The sequence below is a fragment of the Oncorhynchus gorbuscha genome, linkage group LG25 (genome assembly GCF_021184085.1).
Source record: "Oncorhynchus gorbuscha isolate QuinsamMale2020 ecotype Even-year linkage group LG25, OgorEven_v1.0, whole genome shotgun sequence".
In the NCBI taxonomy this organism is placed as follows: domain Eukaryota; kingdom Metazoa; phylum Chordata; class Actinopteri; order Salmoniformes; family Salmonidae; genus Oncorhynchus; species Oncorhynchus gorbuscha.
In genome coordinates this window covers 31,238,854-31,262,575 of record NC_060197.1, presented here as the reverse complement: position 1 = coordinate 31,262,575, position 23,722 = coordinate 31,238,854, and the positions used below count along the sequence as shown (strand labels likewise).

The window sequence follows — 23,722 nt, the reverse complement described above, 5'->3', positions numbered from 1 at the left end:
CATAATTAATCATTTCAATCATAATTTCCTCTAACAGCGATGTCATCTACAAAATTGCTTCCAACACTCTACTCAGCAAACTGGATGCAGTTTATCACTGTGCCATCCGTTTTGTCACTATTCGTCGCCAGACCCACTGGCTCCAGGTCATCTACAAGTCCATGCTAGGTAAAGCTCCGCCTTATCACAGTTCACTGGTCACGATGGCAACTCCCATCCGTAGCACGCGCTCCAGCAGGTGTATCTCACTGATCATCCCTAATGCCAACACCTCATTTGGCCGCCTTTCGTTCCAGTTCTCTGCTGCCTGTGACTGGAACGATTTGCAAAAATCGCTGAAGTTGGAGACTTTTATCTCCCTCACCAACTTCAAACATCTGCTATCTGAGCAGCTAACCGATCGCTGCAGCTGTACATAGTCTATCGGCAAATAGCCCACCCATTTTTACCTACCTCATCCCCATACTGTTTTTATTTGTTTACTTTTCTGCTCTTTTGCACACCAATATCCCTGTACATGACCATCTGATCATTTATCACTCCAGTGTTAATCTGCAAAATTGTAATTATTCACCTACCTCATGCCTTTTGCACACAATGTATATAGACTCCACTTTTTTTCTTCCTATTGTGTTATTGACTTGTTAATTGTTTACTCCATGTGTAACTTTGTGTTGTCTCCTCACACTGCTATGCTTTATCTTGGCCAGGTCGCAGTTGCAAATGAGAACTTGTTCTCAACTAGCCTACCTGGTTAAATAAAGGTGAAATAAATCAAAAATAAATTGCTCGTGTTTCTTGGCCCAAGCAAGTCTCTTCTTCTTATTGGTGTCCTTTAGTAGTGGTTTCTCTAATAACTGGTAACTCTAATGAACTTATCCTCTGCTGCAGAGGTAATTCTGGCTCTTCCTTTCCTGTGGCGGTCATCATAAGAGCCAGTTTCATCATAGCGCTAATTGGTTTTTGTGACTGCACTAGAAGAAACTTTCAAAGTTCTTGAAATTTTACGGATTGACTGACCTTCATGTCTTAACCTCTTGCTCCTACCTGACACGCAGGCGTCCCATCTAGACATCTGGAAATGCAAATGCGCTACGCTAAATGCTAATAGTACTAGTTAAAACTCAAACGTTCATTAAAATACACATGCAGAGTATTGAATTAAAGCTACACTCGTTGTGAATCCAGGCAACAAGTCAGATTTTTAAAATGCTTTTCTGGGAAAGCATGAGAAGCTATTATCTGATAGCATGTAACACCCCAAAAGACCGCAGGGGACGTAAACAAAATAATTAGCATAGTCGTCGCTACACAAACCGCACAAATAAAATATAAAACATTCATTACCTTTGACCATCTTCTTTGTTGGCACTCCTAGATGTCCCATAATCACTATTGGGTCTTTTTTTCGATTAAATCGGTACATATATAGCCTAGATATCGATCTATGAAGACTGTGTGATAAACGGAAAAAAATAGCGTCTTGTAACGTCATTTTTTTTAATTAAAAAAGTTGACGATAAACTTTCACAAAACACTTCAAAATACTTTTGTAATGCAACTTTAGGTATTAGTACACGTTAATAAGCAACCAAATTGATCACGAGGCGATGTATATTCTTGAGCTGTCCATCTGGAAATAATGTCCGGGTAAATCTCAACCAAAATATCCGGTCGAAGACCGGAAGAAATGGCTTGTCTCTTCTTCGTTTGACCAAGAAACAAAGCCTAGGCAAATGACAAGACTGTTGACATCGTGTGGAAGCTGTAGGTATTGCAACCTCAGCCCCATTTATTGTGGTTCGCCTTTATCAATGGGTTGAAGTGGCGGATGGATATATATTTCCATTTTCAGTGATCAGATTTTCCTGTGCTTTTCGATGAAACGCACGTTCTGTTATAGTCACAGCCGTGATTTAACCAGTTTTATAAACGTCTGAGTGCTTTCTATCCACACATACTAATCATATGCATATATTATATTCCTGGCATGAGCAGCAGGGCGCTGAAATGTTGTGCGATTTTTAACAGAATGTTCGAAAAGTAGGGGGTAGGAGTAACAGGTTAAAGTAATGATGGACTGTCGTTTCTCTTTACTTATTTGAGCTGTCTTTTACCAAATAGGGCTATCTTCTGTATACCACCCCTACCTTTTCACAACACAATTGATTGGCTCAAACGCATTAAGAAGGAAATAAATTCCACTATTCCATTAAGTCACACCTGTTAATTGATATGCATTCCAGGTGATTACCTCATGAAGCTGGCTGAGAAAATGCCGAGAGTGTGCAAATCTGTCATCAATTGTGGCTACTTTGAGGAATCTCAAACATAAAATATTTTTTGATTTGTTTAACACTTTTTTGGTTACTACATGATTCCATATGTGTCATTTCATAGTTTTGATGTCTTCAGTATTATTTTACAATGTAGAAAATAGTAAAAATAAAGAAAACCCTTGAATGAGTAGGTGTGTCCAAACTTTTGACTTGTACTGCATGTATACTTTGGGTGCAAGAGGTCCTCTTTCCAGTGTCTGTTTTCTTTTGCCCATCTTTAATCTTTTATTTTTATTTGCCGGTCTGAGATATCGCTTTTTATTTGCAACTCTGCCTAGAAGGTCAGCATTCCTGAGTCGCCTCTTCACTGTTGACGCTGGTGTTTTGCGGGCACTATATTATTGAAGCTGCCAGTTGAGGACTTGTGAGGCATCTGTTTCTCAAACTAGACACTCTAATGTGCTTGTCCTCTTGCTCAGTTGTGCACCGGGGCCTCCCACTCCTCTTTCTATTCTGGTTAGAGTCCGTTTGCGCTGTTCTGTGAAGGGAGTAGTACACAGCGTTGTACAAGATCTTCAGTTTCTTGTCAATTTCTCACATGGAATAGCTTTCATTTCTCAGAACAAGAATAGACCGACGACTTTCGGAAGAAAGTTATTTGTTTCTGAACATTTTGAGATGGTAATCGAACCCACAAATGCTGACGCTCCAGATACTCAACTAGTCTAAAGGCCAGTTTCATTGCTTCTTTAATCAGCACAAAAGCTGTCAGCTGTGCTAACATAATTTCAAAAGGGTTTTCTAATAATCAATTAGCCTTTTTAAATTATAAACTTGGATTAGCTAACACAACGTGCCATTGGAGCACGGGAGTGATGGTTGCTGATAATGGGCCTCTGTGTGCCTATGTAGATATTCCATTAAAAATCGCTTGTTTCCAGCTACAATAGTAATTTACAAGATTAACAATGTCTACACTGTATTTCTGCTCAAGGATGTTATTTTAATGGACAAAATTGTGCTTTTCTTTCAAAAACAAGGACATTTCTAAGTGACCCCAAACTTTTGGACGGCAGTGTATGTTTACAACTGAAATCATTACCTATCATCTCTTATCTATTATCTCTGTTGTGGCTAATTGAGAATTGTGAGAGCTATACATTACATTTCTATCTCTCCAATGTTCCAAGCGTTGCACACCACTGAATTAATACAGCGTCCTATGTCATGTTTGTGTCATGGCTCTCTATCGCCCTCTGTAAGCCTGACTGTGTCGCACAAGATGGAGAGGGGAAATCTGCTGCAACACATGCGTCACCCTTCCAAACCAACCATATCAGGTGGAATGAAATACGTTCCATTGCATCACTTAAGAGTTGCTCAGATCAATTGAATGGTGCATTTAGGGTCGAATCCTAACTTCCACTTAAAGCGCCCTTCCGCAGTTGAAACAATAACATAGCTCTTGGTAAACAGCTGAAGGATTGGGCTGCAGAAATGTAACCACTATCGCATAATTCATAGACATGGCTATGGATGCAAGGACTGACCATCCATGCTATCGATTTACATTTACTTTATATACAAACATTGGGGTAAAATTCAAACAAGCTTATATTTTGGGTTCTGAGGATGACAGTTGAACTGTGCTCATGAGACATTTCTACGTTATATTATTTCATAATCAATGGGTACATATTATTAATATATAGGTCCAAAAATGTATGTAGTAGCTGCAGATATTACCACTTTAAGTCAAAGGGAAAATGTAGCTAAAATATGTAGATTGGGTTTAGGGCAAAAATATGAACCTCTATCTTCTCTCTCCCCCAGGTATCTCAAAACTACTTGCGTGTGTCATTCCTATCGCTCAGATCACCATAGGTGAGTAGCTGAAGTAATACTTTTATAATACACCTTCCTTACCATTGTTGTACACTTTGCAACCCCCTCTTGCTGCAACTGACTATCCCAAACTCTCCTACCCCTATGTATTACTTTATAGGTGCAGTGTACCTGTATGACTGCCCCCGGCAGCACTACATCCCCATTTACCTGGTGGTAATGGGGGCCACCGGCCTGGCCCTAGCCCTGCTCTCCTGCCTACCATGTGCCCAGGACTCAGATGACATGGCCCCCAACTTCCTGAACCACCTCTGCACCACCTGGAGCACCCTGACCTCCCTCTTCCTCTTCTGTTGGTTCATCAGCGGTGAGTCTGAGAGACCGTGAGAGAGAGAAAGACGGTGTGGTAGGATAGAGAAAGAACACTGTGTGTGTGTGTGTGTGTGTGTGTGTGTGTGTGTGTGTGTGTGTGTGTGTGTGTGTGTGTGTGTGTGTGTGTGTGTGTGTGTGTGTGTGTGTGTGTGTGTGTGTGTGTGTGTGTGTGTGTGTGTGTGTGTGTGTGTGTGTGTGTGTGTATTCAAATTGTGAATAATGTGCCTGTGTTTCATGTTATGATCCTAGTCTGGTGTAGGTATATGATTGTATCAGTCATTCAGTTTAATCTGCAGGACAAAACTGTTTTTGTATCACAATTAATCAGTGATACAGGTCTATCAGAGCCACATTATTACCAGTTCTTACCTTCTGGGTAACAGTTGCATTTCCATGCCTAAGGTATATTGTTCATACATTATATATCTCTATGGATAGCTCTACGTAATCATTGACCAACAAACATATCAGGCTTACTGTTATGTGTTGGACTGGGAGCCTTACAATCCCTGAGATCAAAATGAAACTGAAAGTTTCAGTTACTTGAGAATCCCAGACGAACCTTGTTCAGTTTAAATGTTACTCCATTTGAACTCTTTGTACAGCTATTTTCTTTCATTCAATGCTTTCAAAATGCCCTATTCACCGATAACAGTACAGGATACTTCATATCTGTATGATTTGACAAAAACAGTGCTTTAATTAGTATGAGCTGCACAAGGCCTATATGTGCTGTCTTATTTGACACATAATATTTTGGTGTCCCCAACCTGGCTTAAAATACGTAAACTCCTTTCAAATACTTGAGCTGCACTGATTGAGTTGCCTTGTACAAGGGATTCAATTGAATAATCCCAAAAGTGCAAAGTCCATGCAAAATCAAACGCCGTTCAAATTACCAAGACAGTTAGAAGCCTTTCAAAATCACTGGGTTTAAATATACAATTATTATAATCACATTTTCCCTAACCCACTGCCCTAACCCATCTGGACAAGAGGAATACCTATGTAAGAATGCTGTTCATTGGCTACAGCTCAGCATTTTACACCATAGTACCCTCCAAATACATCATTAAGCTCGAGACCATGGGTCTCGACCCCACCCTGTGCAACTGGGTCCTGGACTTTCTGACGGGACACCCCCAGGTGGTGAGGGTAGGAAACAACATCTCTACCCCGTGGATCCTCAACACTGGGGCCCCACAATGGGACAGCCTACAGGGAGGAGGTGAGGGCCCTCGGAAGTGTGGTGTCAGGAAAATAACTTCAAACTCAACGTTAACAAAACAAAGGAGATGACGTGGACTTCAGGAAACAGCAGAGTGAGCACCCCCTTATCCACATAGACAGGACAGTAGTGGGAAGGTGGAACGTTTTAAATTCCTCACGGACAAATTGAAATGGTCTACCCACACAGACAGTGCCACTTCAACCTCAGGAGGCTGAAGAAATTTGGCTTGTCACCAAAAACACTCACAAACTTTTATCAACTTTTACACCCACAACCATAAGGCTCTCCAGAGGGTAGTGAGGTCTCCAGAGGGTAGTGAGGTAGTGAGGTCTGCACAACGCATCAACGCAAACTACCTTCCCTCCAGGACACCTACACCACCCGATGTCACCGGAAGGCTTAAAAGATCATCACGGACAACAACCACCTGAGTCACTGCCTGTTCACCCCGCTATCATCCAGAGGGCAAGGTCAGTACAGAGACTGAAAAACAGCTTCTATCTCAAGGCCATCAGACTGTTAAAAAGCGATCATTAACATTGAGTGGCTGCTGCCAACATACTGACACAAATCTCTAGCCACTTTAATAATAAAAAATAGGATGTAATAAATACATCACTAGTCACTTTAAACAATGCCACTTAATATAATGTTTAATATAATGTTTACATACCCTAAATTACTCATCTCATATATATATATATACTCATATATATACACTGTATATATACACACACATACTGTATACACACACATATATATATACCATCTACTGCATCTTGCCTATGCCGTTCGGCCATCGCTCATCCATATATTTATATGTACATATTGTTATTCATTCCTTTGTTATTGTCAAATGGTTAGATTACTTGTTAGATATGACTGCATTGTCGGAACTAGAAGCACAAGCATTTCGCTACACTCACATTAACATCTGCTAATCATGTGTATGTGAGCAATAACATTTGATCTGTTTTGATTAGTTACAAAAGAGACATGAGGGGTGCCATGAAGCTTGGGAGGGGCTGAGCGCAGGGAAAACAATCGCATGTGACAGTACTGATAAGGGGAGAAACCGTTGAAGGCTCAAACCACTTAGTTCCCTGCTTAGCAAGAACGATGCATAAGGAGGAGTGATAGAGGAGACCACCCAATGTGGGGTATGAATACCACCACAGGGGAAAGCTATGTCTTTGACTGAATACAGCTGTATCGGCCCTTTGGGAAGAATTCAACTTGTCCGTGAGTTATTTACTCTGAAAATTAGAAGCTAACAACATGGATCATAAAGGAGAATGATGCATTACACACAGACTAATACACAAGCTCACAGACCACAATGCCCTGCTACGTGCAGAGAGTGTGCATCCCCTTCCCCTCAAGAATGGTCTACCATATTGTCACGCCCTGGCCATAGTTATCTTTGTTTTCTTTATTATTTTGGTTAGGTCAGGGTGTGACATGGGGGATTTGTGTGTTTAGTTTGGTCTAGGGTTTTTTGTATGTTGATGGGGCTGTATCCTTTCTAGGTAGTTTGTAGGTCTATGGTTGCCTAGATTGGTTCTCAATTAGAGGCAGCTGTCTATCTTTGTCTCTGATTGGGAACCATATTTAGGCAGCCATATTCTGTGGGTACTTTGTGGGTGGTTGTCTTCTGTCTTTGTGTCATTGCACCAGATAGGACTGTTTCGGTTTTCACAGTTGTTGTTTTGTATTGTGTAGTGTTCTCGTGTATGGTCTTTATTAATGCAACCACTGTGTCAGATTTCAAAAAAGCTTTACGGAAAAATCAAACCATGCAATAATCTGAGTATGGCGCTCAGAGCCCAAACAAGCCAAAAAAGATATCTGCCATATTGTGCAGTCAACAGAAGTCAGAAATAACATTATAAATATTCACATACCTTTGATGATCTTCATCAGAATGCACTCCCAGGAATCCCAGTTCCACAATAAATGCTTGATTTGTTCGATAATGTCCATCATTTATGTCCAAATAGCTCCTTTTGTTAGCGCGTTTGGTAAACAAATCCAAACTCACGAAGCGCGTTCACTAGGAGCAGACGAAAAGTCAAAAAGTTATGTTAGTCCGTAGTAACATGTCAAACGAAGTATAGAATAAATCTTTAGGATGTTTTTAACATAAATCTTCAATAATGTTCCAACCGGAGAATTCCTTTGTCTGTAGAAATGCAATGGAACAGAGCTTGCTCTCACGTGAACGAGCGTGGCCAGCTCGTGGCTCTCTGGCAGACCTCTGACTTGTTCGACCCCACTTCACATTAGAAGCATCAAACAAGGTTCTAAAGACTGTTGACATCTAGTGGAAGCCGTAGGAAGTGCAACATGACCAATATCTCACTGTATCTTCAATTGGGAATGAGTTGAAAACCAACCTCAGATTTTTCTCAGGTTTTTGCCTGCCATATGAGTTCTATTATAGTCACAGACATCATTCAAACAGTTTTAGAAACTTCAGAGTGTTGTCCATCCAAATATAATAATAATATGCATATATTATCAACTGGGACTGACTAGCAGGCAGTTTATTCTGGGCACCTCTGGGCTCCTTATTCATCCAAACTACTCAATACTGCCCCCAGCCATAAGAAGCTAGTGTTCAGCGAAATAACAACACAATGTCAAATACAGGTATCCTAGACAAAGACAGTAAGTAACATCCAATCACATTAACCGCCACTCTCTCGCGGGAATTCCACTAACGGTCTGTATGAAGCCAAACGTAGCTGATGATCATGTTGGTATCTGTACTGATGGTGCAAAAGCCATGATGGGAGACATAGTGGAGTGGTAATGTGCGTGCAAGCAGTTTCTCCCGACACCACTTGGGTACACTGCAGCATCCACTGAGAGGCTCTTGCCTCCAAGGGAATGCCTGACAGCTTGAAAGACGTTTTGGACACTACTGTTATGCAGGTGAATGAGGACCCAAAAGCGACTTAACAGAAACAGAGTTTATTCCAGTCTTAACAGAAAACGACTAATCCTGAATTCTTTCACAGGTAATGTCCAAACAGGAATAACAGAAATCCTCTAGTCTGTAGAGGGGAACAACAGGAGAAGCGGCCACAGACTGCAGGTCGCCTCGGGTAGGCGCAGGCCGTAGCTGATAGAGACACCTGCTCACTCGCAGCATCTGATGAAGGCAAAAACACGACGGAACAAGAACACAGCACAGCAAACATCAAACAAGGATCCGACAAGGACAGAAGCGGAAACAGAGGGAGAAATAGGGACTCTAATCAGAGGGAAAAATAGGGGACAGGTGTGAAAGAGTAAACGAGGTAGTTAGGAGAATGAGGAACAGCTGGGAGCAGGAACGGAACGATAGAGAGAGAGAGAGAGAGAGAGAGAGAGAGAGAGAGAGAGAGAGAGAGAGAGAGAGAGAGAGAGAGAGAGAGATAGATAGAGAGAGGGAAAGGACCTAATAAGACCAGCAGGGGGAAACGAATAGAAGAGAAAGCACAGGGACAAGACATGACAATCTATGACAAAACATGACAGTACCCCCCCACTCACCGAGCGCCTCCTGGCGCACTCGAGGAGGAACCCTGGCGGCAACGGAGGAAATCATTGATCAACGAACGGTCCAGCACATCCCGAGAAAGAACCCAACTCCTCTCCTCAGGACCGAAACGGGAAACAATGTAGAGGGAATCTAGTGCAATTACTATTATAAAAATGAGACACGGGTAGAGAACTGTAAGAGTTAGAGCAATCAGGACCAAACAGGCCAGGAGAGTAACAACTAGGGACAGACTGAGACACAGCAAGGCTAAGACCAGGAACAGGAGAGAGGCGGTGGCTGTGGACAGACTGAGACACAGCAAGTGCAGGAACAGGACCAGGAGAGATGCGGTGGCTGGGGACAGACTGAGACACAGCAAGGGCAGGAGAGATGCGGTGGCTGGGGACAGACTGAGACCCAGCAAGGCCAGGAGCAGAAGCAGGAAGAAAGTTACCGGACTTAGTCTGCGCGCAGTCCGAACAAGCAGCCACGAAACGGCGCGTGTCATGCTCTTGAGTAGGCCACCAAAAACGCTGGCGAATAGAAGCAAGCGTGCCCCGAACGCCGGGGTGGCCAGCTAACTGGGCAGAGTGAGCCCACTGAAGAACGGCCAGACGAGTAGAAACGGGAACGAAAAGAAGGTTCCTAGGACAAGCGCGCGGTGACGGAGTGTGAGTGAGTGCTTGCTTTACCTGTCTCTCAATTCCCCAGACATTCAACCCGACAACACGCCCCTCAGGGAGAATTCCCTCGGGGTCGGTAGAGGCTACAGAAGAACTGAAGAAACGGGATAAAGCATCAGGCTTGGTGTTCTTAGTGCCCGGACGATAAGAAATAACGAACTCGAAATGAGCGAAATACAGCGCCCAACGAGCCTGACGCGCATTAAGTCGTTTGGCAGAACGGATGTACACAAGGTTCTTATGGTCAGTCCAAACGACAAAAGGAACGGTCGCCCCCTCCAACCACTGTCGCCATTCGCCTAGGGCTAAACGGATGGCGAGCAGTTCGCGGTTAGCCACATCATAGTTACGTTCCGACGGCGACAGGCGATGAGAAAAATACGCGCAAGGGTGGACCTTATCGTCAGTATGGGAGCGCTGGGACAGAATGGCTCCCACGCCCACCTCTGACGCGTCTACCTCGACAATGAACTGTTTAGTGACGTCAGGTGTAACAAGGATAGGAGCGGATGTTAAACGCTTCTTGAGGAGATCAGTACAACAATCATACGACCGGTGAGGAGGAAGGGAGGTGGCTCTGGACCGACTGAAGACCGTGCGCAGATCATGATATTCCTCCGGCAATCCTGTCAAATCACCAGGCTCCTCCTGTGAAGAGGGGGCAGAAGAAACAGGAGGAAAAGCAGACATTAAACATTTCACATGACAAGAAACGTTCCAGGAAAGGATAGAATTACTAGACCAATCAAAAGAAGGATTATGACACACTAGCCAGGGATGACCCAAAACAACAGGTGTAAAAGGTGAACGAAAAATCAAAAAATAAATGGTCTCACTATGGTTACCAGATACTGTGAGGGTTAAAGGTAGTGTTTCACATAATATACTGGGGAGAGGACTACCATCCAAGGCGAACATGGCCGTGGGCTCCCCTAACTGTCTGAGAGGAATGTCATGTTCCCGAGCCCAGGCTTCGTCCATAAAACAGCCCTCCGCCCCAGAGTCTATTAATGCACTGCAGGAAGCTGCCGATCCGGTCCAGCGTAGATGGACCGGCAAGGTAGTACAGGTACTTGACGGAGAGGACAGAGTAGTAGCGCTTATCAGTCGCCCTCCGCTTACTGATGAGCTCTGGCCTTTAACTGGACATGAAATGACAAAATGACCAGCGGAACCGCAATAGAGACAGAGGCGGTTGGTGATTCTCCGTTCCCTCTCCTTAGTCGAGATGCGAATACCCCCCAGCTGCATGGGCTCAACACCTGAGTCAGTGGGGAAAGATGGTAGTGTCGGGAGAGGGGGGACACAGTTAACGTGAGCTCTCTTCCATGAGCTCGGTGACGAAGATCTACCCGTCGTTCTATGCGAATAGCGAGTTCAATCAAAGAATCCACGCTGGATGGAACCTCCCGGGAGAGAATCTCATCCTTAACCTTAGCGTGGAGTCCCTCCAGAAAACGAGCGAGCAACGCCTGCTCGTTCCAGTTACTGGAGGCAGCAAGAGTGCGAAACTCTATAGAGTAATCCGTTATGGATCGATTACCTTGACATAGGGAAGACAGGGACCAGGAAGCTTCTTTCCCAAAAACAGAACGATCAAAAACCCGTATCATCTCCTCCTTAAAGTTCTAATACTGGATAGTACACTCAGCCCTTGCCTCCCAGATAGCCGTGCCCCACTCCCGAGCCCGTCCAGTAAGGAGAGATATGACGTAGGCGATACGAGCAATACCCCTGGAGTACGTGTGGGGCTGGAGAGAGAACACTATATCACACTGGGTAAGGAACGAGCGACATTCAGTAGGCTCCCAGAGTAGCACGGTGGGTTATTAATTCTGGGCTCCGGAGACCCGGAAGCCCAGGAGGTAACCGGTGGATCGAGGCGGAGATTGTGAATCTCCTCCGAGAGGCCGGAGACTTGGGCGGCCAGGGTCTCAACGGCATGTCGAGCAGCAGACAATTCCTGTTCGTGTCTGCCTAGCATCGCTCCCTGGAACTCGACAGCAGAGTAGAGAGAATCCGTAGTCGCTGGGTCCATTCTTGGTCGGATCCTTCTGTTATGCAGGTGAATGAGGACCAAAAAGCGACTTAACAGAAACAGAGTTTATTCCAGTCTTAACAGAAAACGACTAATCCTGAATTCTTTCACAGGTAATGTCCAAACAGGAATAACAGAAATCCTCTAGTCTGTAGAGGGGAACAACAGGAGAAGCGGCCACAGACTGCAGGTCGCTTCGGGTAGGCGCAGGCCGTAGCTGATAGAGACACCTGCTCACTCGCAGCATCTGATGAAGGCAAAAACACGACGGAACAAGAACACAGCACAGCAAACATCAAACAAGGATCCGACAAGGACAGAAGCGGAAACAGAGGGAGAAATAGGGACTCTAATCAGAGGGCAAAATAGGGGACAGGTGTGAAAGAGTAAACGAGGTAGTTAGGAGAATGAGGAACAGCTGGGAGCAGGAACGGAACGATAGAGAGAGAGAGAGAGAGAGAGAGAGAGAGAGAGAGAGAGAGAGAGAGAGAGAGAGAGAGAGAGAGAGAGAGAGAGAGAGAGAGTGAAAGAACCTAATAAGACCAGCAGGGGGAAACGAATAGAAGAGAAAGCACAGGGACAAGACATGACAATCTATGACAAAACATGACAACTACAGTGAAAATGTGCTAACTTTGTTATAGCAAGGCCCTTGAACTCTCGTGTATTTTCTCCACTATGCAATGATATGGGCAGTGATCATGTAACGCTTTTACATACAGAGTTCATATGCAAGAATGGCTGGCTCCTACAGTCATAGGAGCCATCCATTCTTGCATGGTCCTCCTTAAGTCATCATTAATAATTCAGTATTATCATTTTTTTCTCTTTGACTAGAGGTAATGGGATGCCCGAGAGTGTATCATCCTGTGAAAATTTTATTTAATCAGAAGCCACTTTAGAATGACAAATTAGTTCTTATTTTCACTGTACAGGGCCTTTGACATCAAAACATGTTATCAAATCACAATACTCTAATAAAAAGCATGAGCTGGAGTACCCCCAGAGAACATGATTTAGTGTCGAGGTGCTGACTAAATAAACTCTAATATATAAAAAGAAATAAAGAGAGTTGCACACTCTATACACATGTACTCCCAATAATTTATTGGGTAAAACACCAATGTTTCTGGGATCACTGTGCTTTCCTCAGGGTAATGTCATGAATGTTTGAATCAGGTTATATAGACAAGAGGTTCCCAAACTTTTTATAGTCCCGTACCCCTTCAAACATTCAACCTCCAGCTGCGTACCAAATCAAATCAAATCAAATGTATTTATATATCCCTTCGTACATCAGCTGATATCTCAAAGTGCTGTACAGAAACCCAGCCTAAAACCCCAAACAGCAAACAATGCAGGTGTAAAAGCACGGTGGCTAGGAAAAACTCCCTAGAAAGGCCAAAACCTAGGAAGAAACCTAGAGAGGAACCAAGCTATGTGGGGTGGCCAGTCCTCTTCTGGCTGTGCCGGGTAGAGATTATAACAGAACATGACCAAGATGTTCAAATGTTCATAAATGACCAGCATGGTCGAATAATAATAAGGCAGAACAGTTGAAACTGGAGCAGCAGCACAGTCAGGTGGACTGGGGACAGCAAGGAGCCATCATGTCAGGTAGTCCTGGGGCACGGTCCTAGGGCTCAGGTCCTCCGAGAGAGAGAAAGAAAGAGAGAATTAGAGAGAGCATATGTGGGGTGGCCAGTCCTCTTCTGGCTGTGCCGGGTGGAGATTATAACAGAACGTGGCCAAGATGTTCAAATGTTCATAAATGACCAGCATGGTTGAATAATAGTAAGGCAGAACAGTTGAAACTGGAGCAGCAGCATGGCCAGGTGGACTGGGGACAGCAAGGAGTCATCATGTCAGGTAGTCCTGGGACATGGTCCTAGGGCCCAGGCCAGTTGAAACTGGAGCAGCAGCATGGCCAGGTGGACTGGGGACAGCAAGGAGTCATCATGTCAGGTAGTCCTGGGGCATGGTCCTAGGGCTCAGGTCCTCCGAGAGAGAGAAAGAAAGAGAGAAGGAGAGAATTAGAGAACGCACACTTAGATTCACACAGGACACCGAATAGGACAGGAGAAGTACTCCAGATATAACAAACTGACCCTAGCCCCCCCGACACATAAACTACTGCAGCATAAATACTGGAGGCTGAGACAGGAGGGGTCAGGAGACACTGTGGCCCCATCCGAGGACACCCCTGACAGGGCCAAACAGGAAGGATATAACCCCCTCTAGCACCAGGGTCAGTACACTCTCAAATGTTTTTTTGCCATCATTGTAAGCCTGCCACACACACACTATACGATACATTTATTAAACATAAGAATGAGTGTGAGTTTTTGTAACAACCCGGCTCGTGGGAAGTGACGTAGAGCTCTTATAGGATCAGGGCACAAATAATAATATAATAATAATCAATCATTTTGCTCTTTATTTAACCATCTTACATATAAAACCTTATTAAAATTGTGAATAACTCACCACAGGTTAATGAGAAGGGTGTGCTTGAAAGGATGCACATAACTCTGCAATGTTGGGTTGTATTGGAGAGAGTCTGTCTTCAATCATTTTCCACACACAGTCTGTGCCTGTATTTAGTTTTCATGCTCGTGAGGGGCGAGAATCCACTCTCACAGATGTATGTGGTTGCAAAGGGCATCAGTGTCTTAACAGCGCGATGTGCCAAGGCAGGATACTCTGATGACTTAAGGAGGACCATGCAAGAATGGCTGGCTCCTATGTCTGTAGGAGCCAGCCATTCTTGCATGGTCCTCCTTAAGTCATCATTAATAATTCAGTATTATCATTTTTTTTCTCTTTGTCTACAGGTAATGGGATGACCTAGAGTGCATATCCACCCAACTATGATCAGACCTACGGGAGCAAAACATACTGTGACAAAACTGTTTACTTTCTCTACCTTTATCATATTGGACATTGCAAGTGCAGTGACACTGTCCGCATGGATTATCAAGTTCTGTCAGCAATTTGATCTCTGTGGTGTTAGTTTCAGTGTTGCTTTCTGTGAGTGCTGCTGAAGATGTTATGGGAGGTGTGTGCTGTAAATACTCCAAACTATGGGAGGGCTGTGGCGGTGAGGGGACGTTAGTACCTTGGCAGGCTGTGAGGAATGTATGGCAACATAAATCATACAAGCTGACAATGTTTACGGGCTGCCTGGACAGGAGTGATCTCAGGAGGAATTCTTGGGGTGTTTTGAGATTTTTTTGACTAAAGGATTTTTGACTTGCCTTATTGCTGAACCATCCAGTCTATTTGTCATATACTGTAAATCAACACATTGGTATGCTAATAAAATCAAACAACATCTTCCCCATTGAGTTCAATGAGAAATATACAGTACATACTATATGCATTATCATTGGGATACACTCATTTGAAGTGTTGCAACGATCAAGTGGTGCCTTGAGGACTATTTTCAAACATCCTGTCTTAAAGATATTACAAACTAGCATTCTGTTCATTAATGTAACTCTGGTAACTCTGGCTTTTGCAATGTTAGTCTTTGAAAAGAGAAAATGCAAAGGAAATGGCTGCTAAGAATAATTCTCTATACAGGGTATGTAACGATGTTCGTCTGAGGAAGAATGAGTAGACCAAAGCTCAGCGTGGTACGTGTTCATATTTCCTTTAATTAACTGAACACTAAATACAAAAGAACAAGAGAATAAATGAAAACCGAAACAGTCCCATATGGTGCAAACACTGAAACGGAAAACAGCTACCCACAACCCATAGTGGGAAAACAGGCTGCCTAAGTATGGTTCTCAATCAGAGACAACGATTGACAGCTGCCTCTGATTGGGAACCATACCAGGCCAAACACCTAGAAATATAACACACAGAACCAAAACATAGAATGCCCACCCCAACTCACGCCCTGACCAAACTAAAATAGAGACATAAAAAGGTCAGGACGTGACAGGGTATGAGTTGTGTTGTAGAGTGTGGTTAGGGCGTGTTGCAATGGTTCTGCTTTGCCCCGAGGGTGCATTTCAAAACATCCTACCTCAATGGTAGAAGTTTCAAAGTTGACTAATTATGGCACAAGCTGTGCGGCTACACGTTAACGGAAAAGCAAAAATCTTGACAGATTCACTCCTTCACAAAAGAGACAGGTAAGAGATACTCACAAAATAAAACATATTTTATGTATTGAATACTGTAAACTGTAAACTAATTTGAGGGTTCAGTGTTTATTTCCACGTCATTTGGCAACCATTCATTTATGATTTCAGCATTTGACATAAAGTTAATCAAGTAAGAACCGATATCTACGCTGGTTTTATCTTATCCATCATTTATTGGTGGCACATTGTATAGTAGAAACTAGTATATTTAAACGTCGGAGTCTTTGCTGTCTGCAATTTGGTAAATAAAACTTTGAACCTGGAACCATCTATCAAATATTTCAAGTTGAAATGACTGTTCAGAGACCAATCCTGTGTCTAGTCCTTTTAGATTTAAAGGACTCACAAAAGATGGAGACTTCACAGAGGTCTCCCGTTCTGTCATCCTGTCTGATCTCAATAATAGGTACAGTAGTTACCTCTCATATAACAAACGAGTGTTCAGTGTTTTCAGCATGTTGTCGAGTTTGTGATCTCTTGATCTCTCTGTCTACAGTTGTGCTGAATATCATCCTGTGGATGTTTCTAATGTCAGCAGTGGGATTAGGTGTGTACATCATATTTCCTTTCCTCTCCATACTCCTTACTGCGAGAATGACATTGATGGTGGATAAGATACTGCAAGATGCCTAAAACCACCCTTTGAGAGAAACTGACATACTGTGTATATAATCAATCTCCACTTTCTTCCTTTAGGGGCTATGCACCTACATGACTGCCCCTTACAGCCTTATATCCCCATCTACCTGCTGGTGATCGGGCTGACGTCCATCGCCTCCCTGCTCCTAGTCTACCTCAATAACACACTGGAGACTGGCTTCCTGAGCCTACTGTGTTCCTCCTGCATCTTCCTCCTCCAACTCTTCAACTTCGGCTGGTTCATCACAGGTAAGCAAGAGGGATGAGGAAAGGATATTGAGGGAAGGGAGAAGGAGGTGGCAATAGGCACATAGGGGCAAATCCTATCTTCCACTTCAGTCAAATTTTCACTTGCATTCATGCATTAATGTCAATGGGAGACTAACTGAAAGGATTTGCCATGTAGAGAGGCTAGGGGAGACAAGAAAGTTCTGGTGCACAAACCGGTCAACCAGAACACTTGAGCACAGGAAGTTGCAGAATAGCCTAGCACCACCAACTTCACATTGTCATTACCAATACATAGACTCCACAGTATGTCACAAAGTAAACAGTAGCGTTATTTCCCCAAATCTGTATATACAGTGCATTGGGGACTACTTTACTATTTCCACATTATGTTACGTTACAGCCTTATTCTAAAATTGACTAAATCGTTATTTTCCCTCATCCATCTACACACAGCACCTCATAATGACAAAGCAAAAACAGGTTTTTAGAAATCTTTGCAAATTTATTACAAATAAAAAACTTAAATATCACATTTACATGTATTCAGACCATTTACTCAGTACTTGGTTGAAGCACTTTTGACAGCAGTTACAGCCTTGAGTCTGCTTGGATATAATGCTTCAAGCTTGGCACACCTGTATTTGTAGAGTTTCTCCCATTCTTCTGTGCAGATCCTCTCAAGCCCTGTCAGGGTGGATGGGGAGCGTCATTGCACAGCTATTTTCAGGTCTCTCCAGAGATGTTCGGGGTCAAGTTAGTTCTGGCTGGGCCACTCAAGGACATTCAGGGATTTGTCCCGAAAAACAAGTTTTAATGACTCCAACCTAAGTGTATGTAAACATCTGACTTCAACTGTATGTAAATAAGGTATTTCTGTTTTTATATTTAATACATTTCCAGAAATGTCTAAAAACCTGTTTTTGCTTTGTCACTATGCAATATTTGTTTCAAAATGCTTTGTGATGTAGTCACGACAGACAAAGATATATAGTTAATCAAGTTAATCAGACTTTACCATGCATGTTGTTTACCAGCACATCAAGTACATGAAGACAGTAAGTAACAATTGGCTTCCATTTCCTGTTTCCTGTGCAACTTCAATACCACTGCCACTCTCTGTTGTCATCTATGCATAGTCACTTTAATTAACTCTACCTACATGTACATACTACCTCAACTAACTGGTGCCCCCGCACATTGACTCTGTACCGGCACCTCTATGTATATATTGTTATTTCTTTCTTTCTTCTCCTCTTTAACTTGTTACTTTTATCTCTTATTCTTATCCATATTTTCTGAAACTGCACTGTCGGTTAGGGGCTCATAAGTAAGCATTTCACTGTAAGATCTACTACACCTGTTGTATTCGGTGCATGTGACTAATAAAATGTTATTTGATTTGATCAATAGTGCTACAGTATTGTGTGTAGATTGATGAGGAAATTGCTTTATTTAAAACATTTTAGAATAAGGCTGTAACGTAACAAAATGTGGAAAGAGTCAAGGGGTCTGAATACTTTCTGAATGCACCGTACCTATTATTGTCTGACATTATTCCTTGTTTTTCTCTGTATCTTAAGGGAGTGAGTGGGTGTACTCCATATATCCCCCGAACTATGACACGAATGGTGGAGAGAAGTACTGTCAGAGGAAGATATACCTGTTTGCTTTCTGGTTCAACAGCCTGGGCAGCATCTGTATGGCTGTGGTGTTCTTCTGTGGAGTGTTCTTCATCTTCCTTACCTGTGTGAAAATGGCATTTAGGGGACACCATCTACTCCATTCACATCAGAGATCGTATGGTGTGGACGCTTGAGAACTCTGTGGCACAGAAACCTCACTAACATGGTTTTGCTGTTCTTTCTTTCTTTCTGTCTGTCTGTCTGTCTGTGTGTCTGTGTGTGTCTGTGGTGCCTGGAGAAGTGGGTATACAATAATGTTCCCAAATGTTCTGCCCAGTGAAGTAAAGTCGCACTGTGTGAAAAATTATTTTTCCATAGTTTTTCCAGGTATTCACTCTCAATTGCAATTCTTCTTCTTTTTTTTACCATATCAGGAGACAATTTTTGGGGTCTGGAAAAAATCAAAAAATCAATATTTGGGGAGGTGTAGTTGCCATTTAATTCAGTTTCACACCAAGCAAGATACCTTTTGGCTAGCGGGGTTTCTGTAGCCTAGTGTACAACGTACAGTTGAAGTCAGAAGTTTACATACACTTAGGTTGGAGTCATTAAAACCTCATTTTTCAACCACTCCACAAATTTCTTGTTCACAAACTATAGTTTTGGCAAGTCGGTTCAGACATCTACTTTGTGCATGACACAAGTCATTTTTCCAACAATTGTTTACAGACAGATTATTTCACTTATAATTCACTGTATCACAATTCCAGTGGGTCAGACGTTAACATACACTAAGTTGACTGTGCTTTTAAACAGCTTGGAAAATTCCATATAATTATGTCATGGCTTTAGAAGCTTCCTTTTATGCTTTGCAGAAGTTAGAATAACAATGATCCAGGGTTTTACCAGCCCTGGATGCACAATCAATATGCTGATAGAATTTAGGGAGTCTTGTTTTCAGATTAGCCTTGTTAAAATCCCCAGCTACAATGAATGCAGCCTCAGGATATGTGGTTTCCAGTTTACATAGAGTCAAATTAATTTAGTTCAGGGCCATCGATGTGTCTGCTTGGGGGGAAATATATGCGGCTGTGATTATAAACGAAGAGAATTCTCTTGGTAGATAATGAGGTCAACATTTGATTGTGAGGAATTCTAAGTCCCCCCCCCCTGCCCTTCTTCAAACCAGAAAGATGCTTGTTTCTGTCGGCGTGATGCGTGCAGAAACCAGCTGGCTGTACCGACTCCGACAGCGTGTCTCGAGTGAGCCATGATTCCGTGAAGCAAAGAACGTTACAGTCTCTTATGTCTCTCTGGAATGCTACCCTTGCTCCGATTTCATCTCCCTTGTTGTCAAGAGACTGGACATTGGCGAGTAGTATGCTCGGGAGCGGTGCGCGATGTGCCCGTCTCTGGAGCCTGACCAGAAGACCACTTTGTCTGTATCTATATCCACAGTAAAACTAGTCCTATATCGACATAACCCGAAAGGCCACTCAGCAAGGAAGATGCCACTGCTCCAAAACCGCCATAAAAAAGCCATACTACAGTTTTCAACTGCACATGGGGACAAGGACCGTACTTTTTGGAGAAATGTCCTCTGGTCTGATTAAACAAAAATAGAACCGTTTGGAGGAAAAAGGGGGAGGCTTGAAAGAACACCATGCCAACCGCGAAGCACGGGGGTTGCAACATCATGTTGTGGGGGTGCTTTGCAGCAGGAGGGACTGGTGCACTTCACAAAATAGATGGCATCATGATGATGGAAAATTATGTGGATATATCAAAGCAACATCTCAAGATATCAGTCAGGAAGTTAAAGCTTGGTCGCAAATGGGTCTTCCAAATGGACAATGACCCAAAGCAAACTTCCAAAGTTGTGGCAAAATGGCTTGAGGACAACAAAGTCAAGGTATTGGAGTGGCCATCACAAAGTTCTGAACTCAATCCTGTAGAAAATGTGTGGGCTGAACTGAAAAGGTCTGTGTAAGCAAGGAGGCCTACAAACCTGACTCAGTTACACCAGCTCTGTCAGGTGGAATGGGCCAAAATTAATCCAACTTATTGTGGGAAGCTTGTGGACGGTTACCTGGAATGTTTGACCCAAGTTAAACAATTTAAAGGCAATGCTACCAAATACTAATTGAGTATATGTTAACTTCTGACCCACTTGGAATGTGATGAAATAAATAAAAGCTGAAATAAATCATTCTCTCCACTAGTATTCTGACATTTCACATTCTTACAATAAAGTGGTGATCCTAACTGACCTAAAACAGGATTGTTTTACTTGGATTAAATGTCAGGAATTGTGAAAAACTGAGTTCAAATGTATTTGGCTAAGGTGTATGTAAACTTCTGACTTCAACTGTAGACCTACAGTGTAAATGTGATGGCAGAGTTCGCTAAAAAAAAGAATGCCCTCCCGATTGCTAAAAATCATAATGATATCATTCTGTCAGGTAGGCCTACTTTGGAGTAATTTAATTGTGAAGATTTTTTGGTAAAGCCTTGTTTACTCAAACAGTGCCTGATGACTGAATTGCGCTTTGCAAAGATTCAAACAAGACTTCGGACTAAACGTTTTCAATACCTGGTTTGCATACCCATTGTTCCCTTAGTTAGCATATACTGGTAGATATCATAAGTTGAAACGTATTTCCTACCTACCCTACAGGCTCCCGATGTCATTCTTCTGTGAGCTGCTCCATGCAACAAACGCTTGAGAGCTGTGTGCTCTTCTTCTTCTCCTTCTTTAACTTTGTATTGGCTGATCGCAACCAAGAGGTGCATACGCCACCTACTTACTGTACTGGAGTGTGAGGCCAGTCACAGCCTCCCTATTCATAAATTGATCTGATCTAGTCCTGTGTTTCTGCCTACTGTTCTGGAGTGTGAATTCATTCCACTTTGTGACTAAAAAGGGAAGGGAAAAATAACTGGGAAAAGGAGAAAATAATTCCCTACCAACTAACCCTACAGCCATTAAAATCTCACCAATATTGCACTACTTGGCCCTATCTGATCCTACACCAGGCCGGCAGCCTGGACCCATCTTCCTCTACTACTCTCTTCACTGCCTGAGCATATTACACCTTCTGTACTACCCTAATCCTGACAACCTCAACCTGCCTTTCTCTCAAATCAAAAATAAAATCAAATGTATTGGTCACATACACGTGATTAGCAGATGTTACTGTGGGTGTAGCGAAATGCTTGTGCTTCTAGCTCCGACAGTTCGGTAATATCTAACAAGTAATATCTAACTAATTATACAACATATACCCAAATCTACGTAGGAATGAATTAAGACTTTATACATATGGAAGAGCGATGCCAGAGCGGAAAGGACTAAGATACAGTAGAATAGTATAGAATACAGTATATACAGTGCCTTGCGAAAGTATTCGGCCCCCTTGAACTTTGCGACCTTTTGCCACATTTCAGGCTTCAAACATAAAGATATAAAACTGTATTTGTTTGTGATGAATCAACAACAAGTGGGACACAATCATGAAGTGGAACGACATTTATTGGATATTTCAAACTTTTTTAACAAATCAAAAACTGAAAAATTCAGCGTGCAAAATTATTCAGCCCCCTTAAAGTTAATACTTTGTAGCGCCACCTTTTGCTGCGATTACAGCTGTAAGTCGCTTGGGGTATGTCTCTATCAGTTTTGCACATCGAGAGACTGACATTTTTTCCCATTCCTCCTTGCAAAACAGCTCGAGCTCAGTGAGGTTGGATGGAGAGCATTTGTGAACAGCAGTTTTCAGTTCTTTCCACAGATTCTCGATTGGATTTAGGTCTGGACTTTGACTTGGCCATTCTAACACCTGGATATGTTTATTTTTGAACCATTCCATTGTAGATTTTGCTTTATGTTTTGGATCATTGTCTTGTTGGAAGACAAATCTCCGTCCCAGTCTCAGGTCTTTTGCAGACTCCATCAGGTTTTCTTCCAGAATGGTCCTGTATTTGGCTCCATCCATCTTCCCATCAATTTTAACCATCTTCCCTGTCTCTGCTGAAGAAAAGCTGGCCCAAACCATGATGCTGCCACCACCATGTTTGACAGTGGGGATGGTGTGTTCAGGGTGATGAGCTGGGTTGCTTTTACGCCAAACATAACGTTTTGCATTGTTGCCAAAAATTTCAATTTTGGTTTCATCTGACCAGAGCACCTTCTTCCACATGTTTGGTGTGTCTCCCAGGTGGCTTGTGGCCAACTTTAAACAACACTTTTTATGGATATCTTTAAGAAATGGCTTTCTTCTTGCCACTCTTCCATAAAGGCCAGATTTGTGCAATATACGACTGATTGTTGTCCTATGGACAGAGTCTCCCACCTCAGCTGTAGATCTGCAGTTCATCCAGAGTGATCATGGGCCTCTTGGCTGCATCTCTGATCAGTCTTCTCCTTGTATGAGCTGAAAGTTTAGAGGGACGGCCAGGTCTTGGTAGATTTGCAGTGGTCTGATACTCCTTCCATTTCAATATTATCGCTTGCACAGTGCTCCTTGGGATGTTTAAAGCTTGGGAAATCTTTTTGTATCCAAATCGGGCTTTAAACTGCTTCACAACAGTATCTCGGACCTGCCTGGTGTGTTCCTTGTTCTTCATGATGCTCTCTGCGTGTTTAACGGACCTCTGAGACTATCCCATGATCAGGGCGTGACAAAAGCTCTAATCAAATCCAGACATATTTTTATGCTTCATAATGCTTTTTATTGACACGTCCGGTTTTGACATACTTTGTACCCTCTGGAATGGAACATTTTTAAAATATTGGGAAATATTCAACCCTAATGGGTATGTATGATAGCCATTTTTATGTCAGAAAATGTAGAGAGGAAAGGTTAACTATTCTCAGAACATAAATGGCAAGCCTATTTTCATTCGCTATAGAAATAACCCAACAACTTCCCCAACTCTGTTAAGACCACAGTATTTGGTGAGATATGCTTCTCCGCCTCCACTAAGCACGAGTAAAAGCGCAGGTACTCTGAATGATAGCTATTCTGACACTGTTGAATAGTTTACTGCCTGTAAATAGGCCTACACCTTATCAGCTAGAATAACTTTAACGTCTT

General features: G+C 42.8%; 2 protein-coding genes across 2 annotated transcripts; both read left to right on the top strand.

Moving 5' to 3' along the window:
* The first annotated feature begins 4,038 nt into the window (after nucleotides 1–4,038).
* On the top strand, nucleotides 4,039–4,511 carry LOC124013857 (transmembrane protein 272-like). The gene is made up of 2 exons (XM_046328412.1): nucleotides 4,039–4,163; nucleotides 4,285–4,511. The coding sequence occupies exons 1-2, from the start codon at nucleotides 4,085–4,087 to the stop codon at nucleotides 4,509–4,511; spliced, it is 306 nt and encodes a 101-aa protein (XP_046184368.1). The 5' UTR covers nucleotides 4,039–4,084.
* An 11,528-nt stretch (nucleotides 4,512–16,039) lies between these two features.
* Nucleotides 16,040–19,307, top strand: LOC124014613 (transmembrane protein 272-like). The gene is made up of 5 exons (XM_046329823.1): nucleotides 16,040–16,122; nucleotides 16,457–16,540; nucleotides 16,631–16,681; nucleotides 16,831–17,022; nucleotides 18,585–19,307. The coding sequence occupies exons 2-5, from the start codon at nucleotides 16,486–16,488 to the stop codon at nucleotides 18,818–18,820; spliced, it is 534 nt and encodes a 177-aa protein (XP_046185779.1). The 5' UTR covers nucleotides 16,040–16,122; nucleotides 16,457–16,485; the 3' UTR covers nucleotides 18,821–19,307.
* Nucleotides 19,308–23,722: the final 4,415 nt, after the last annotated feature.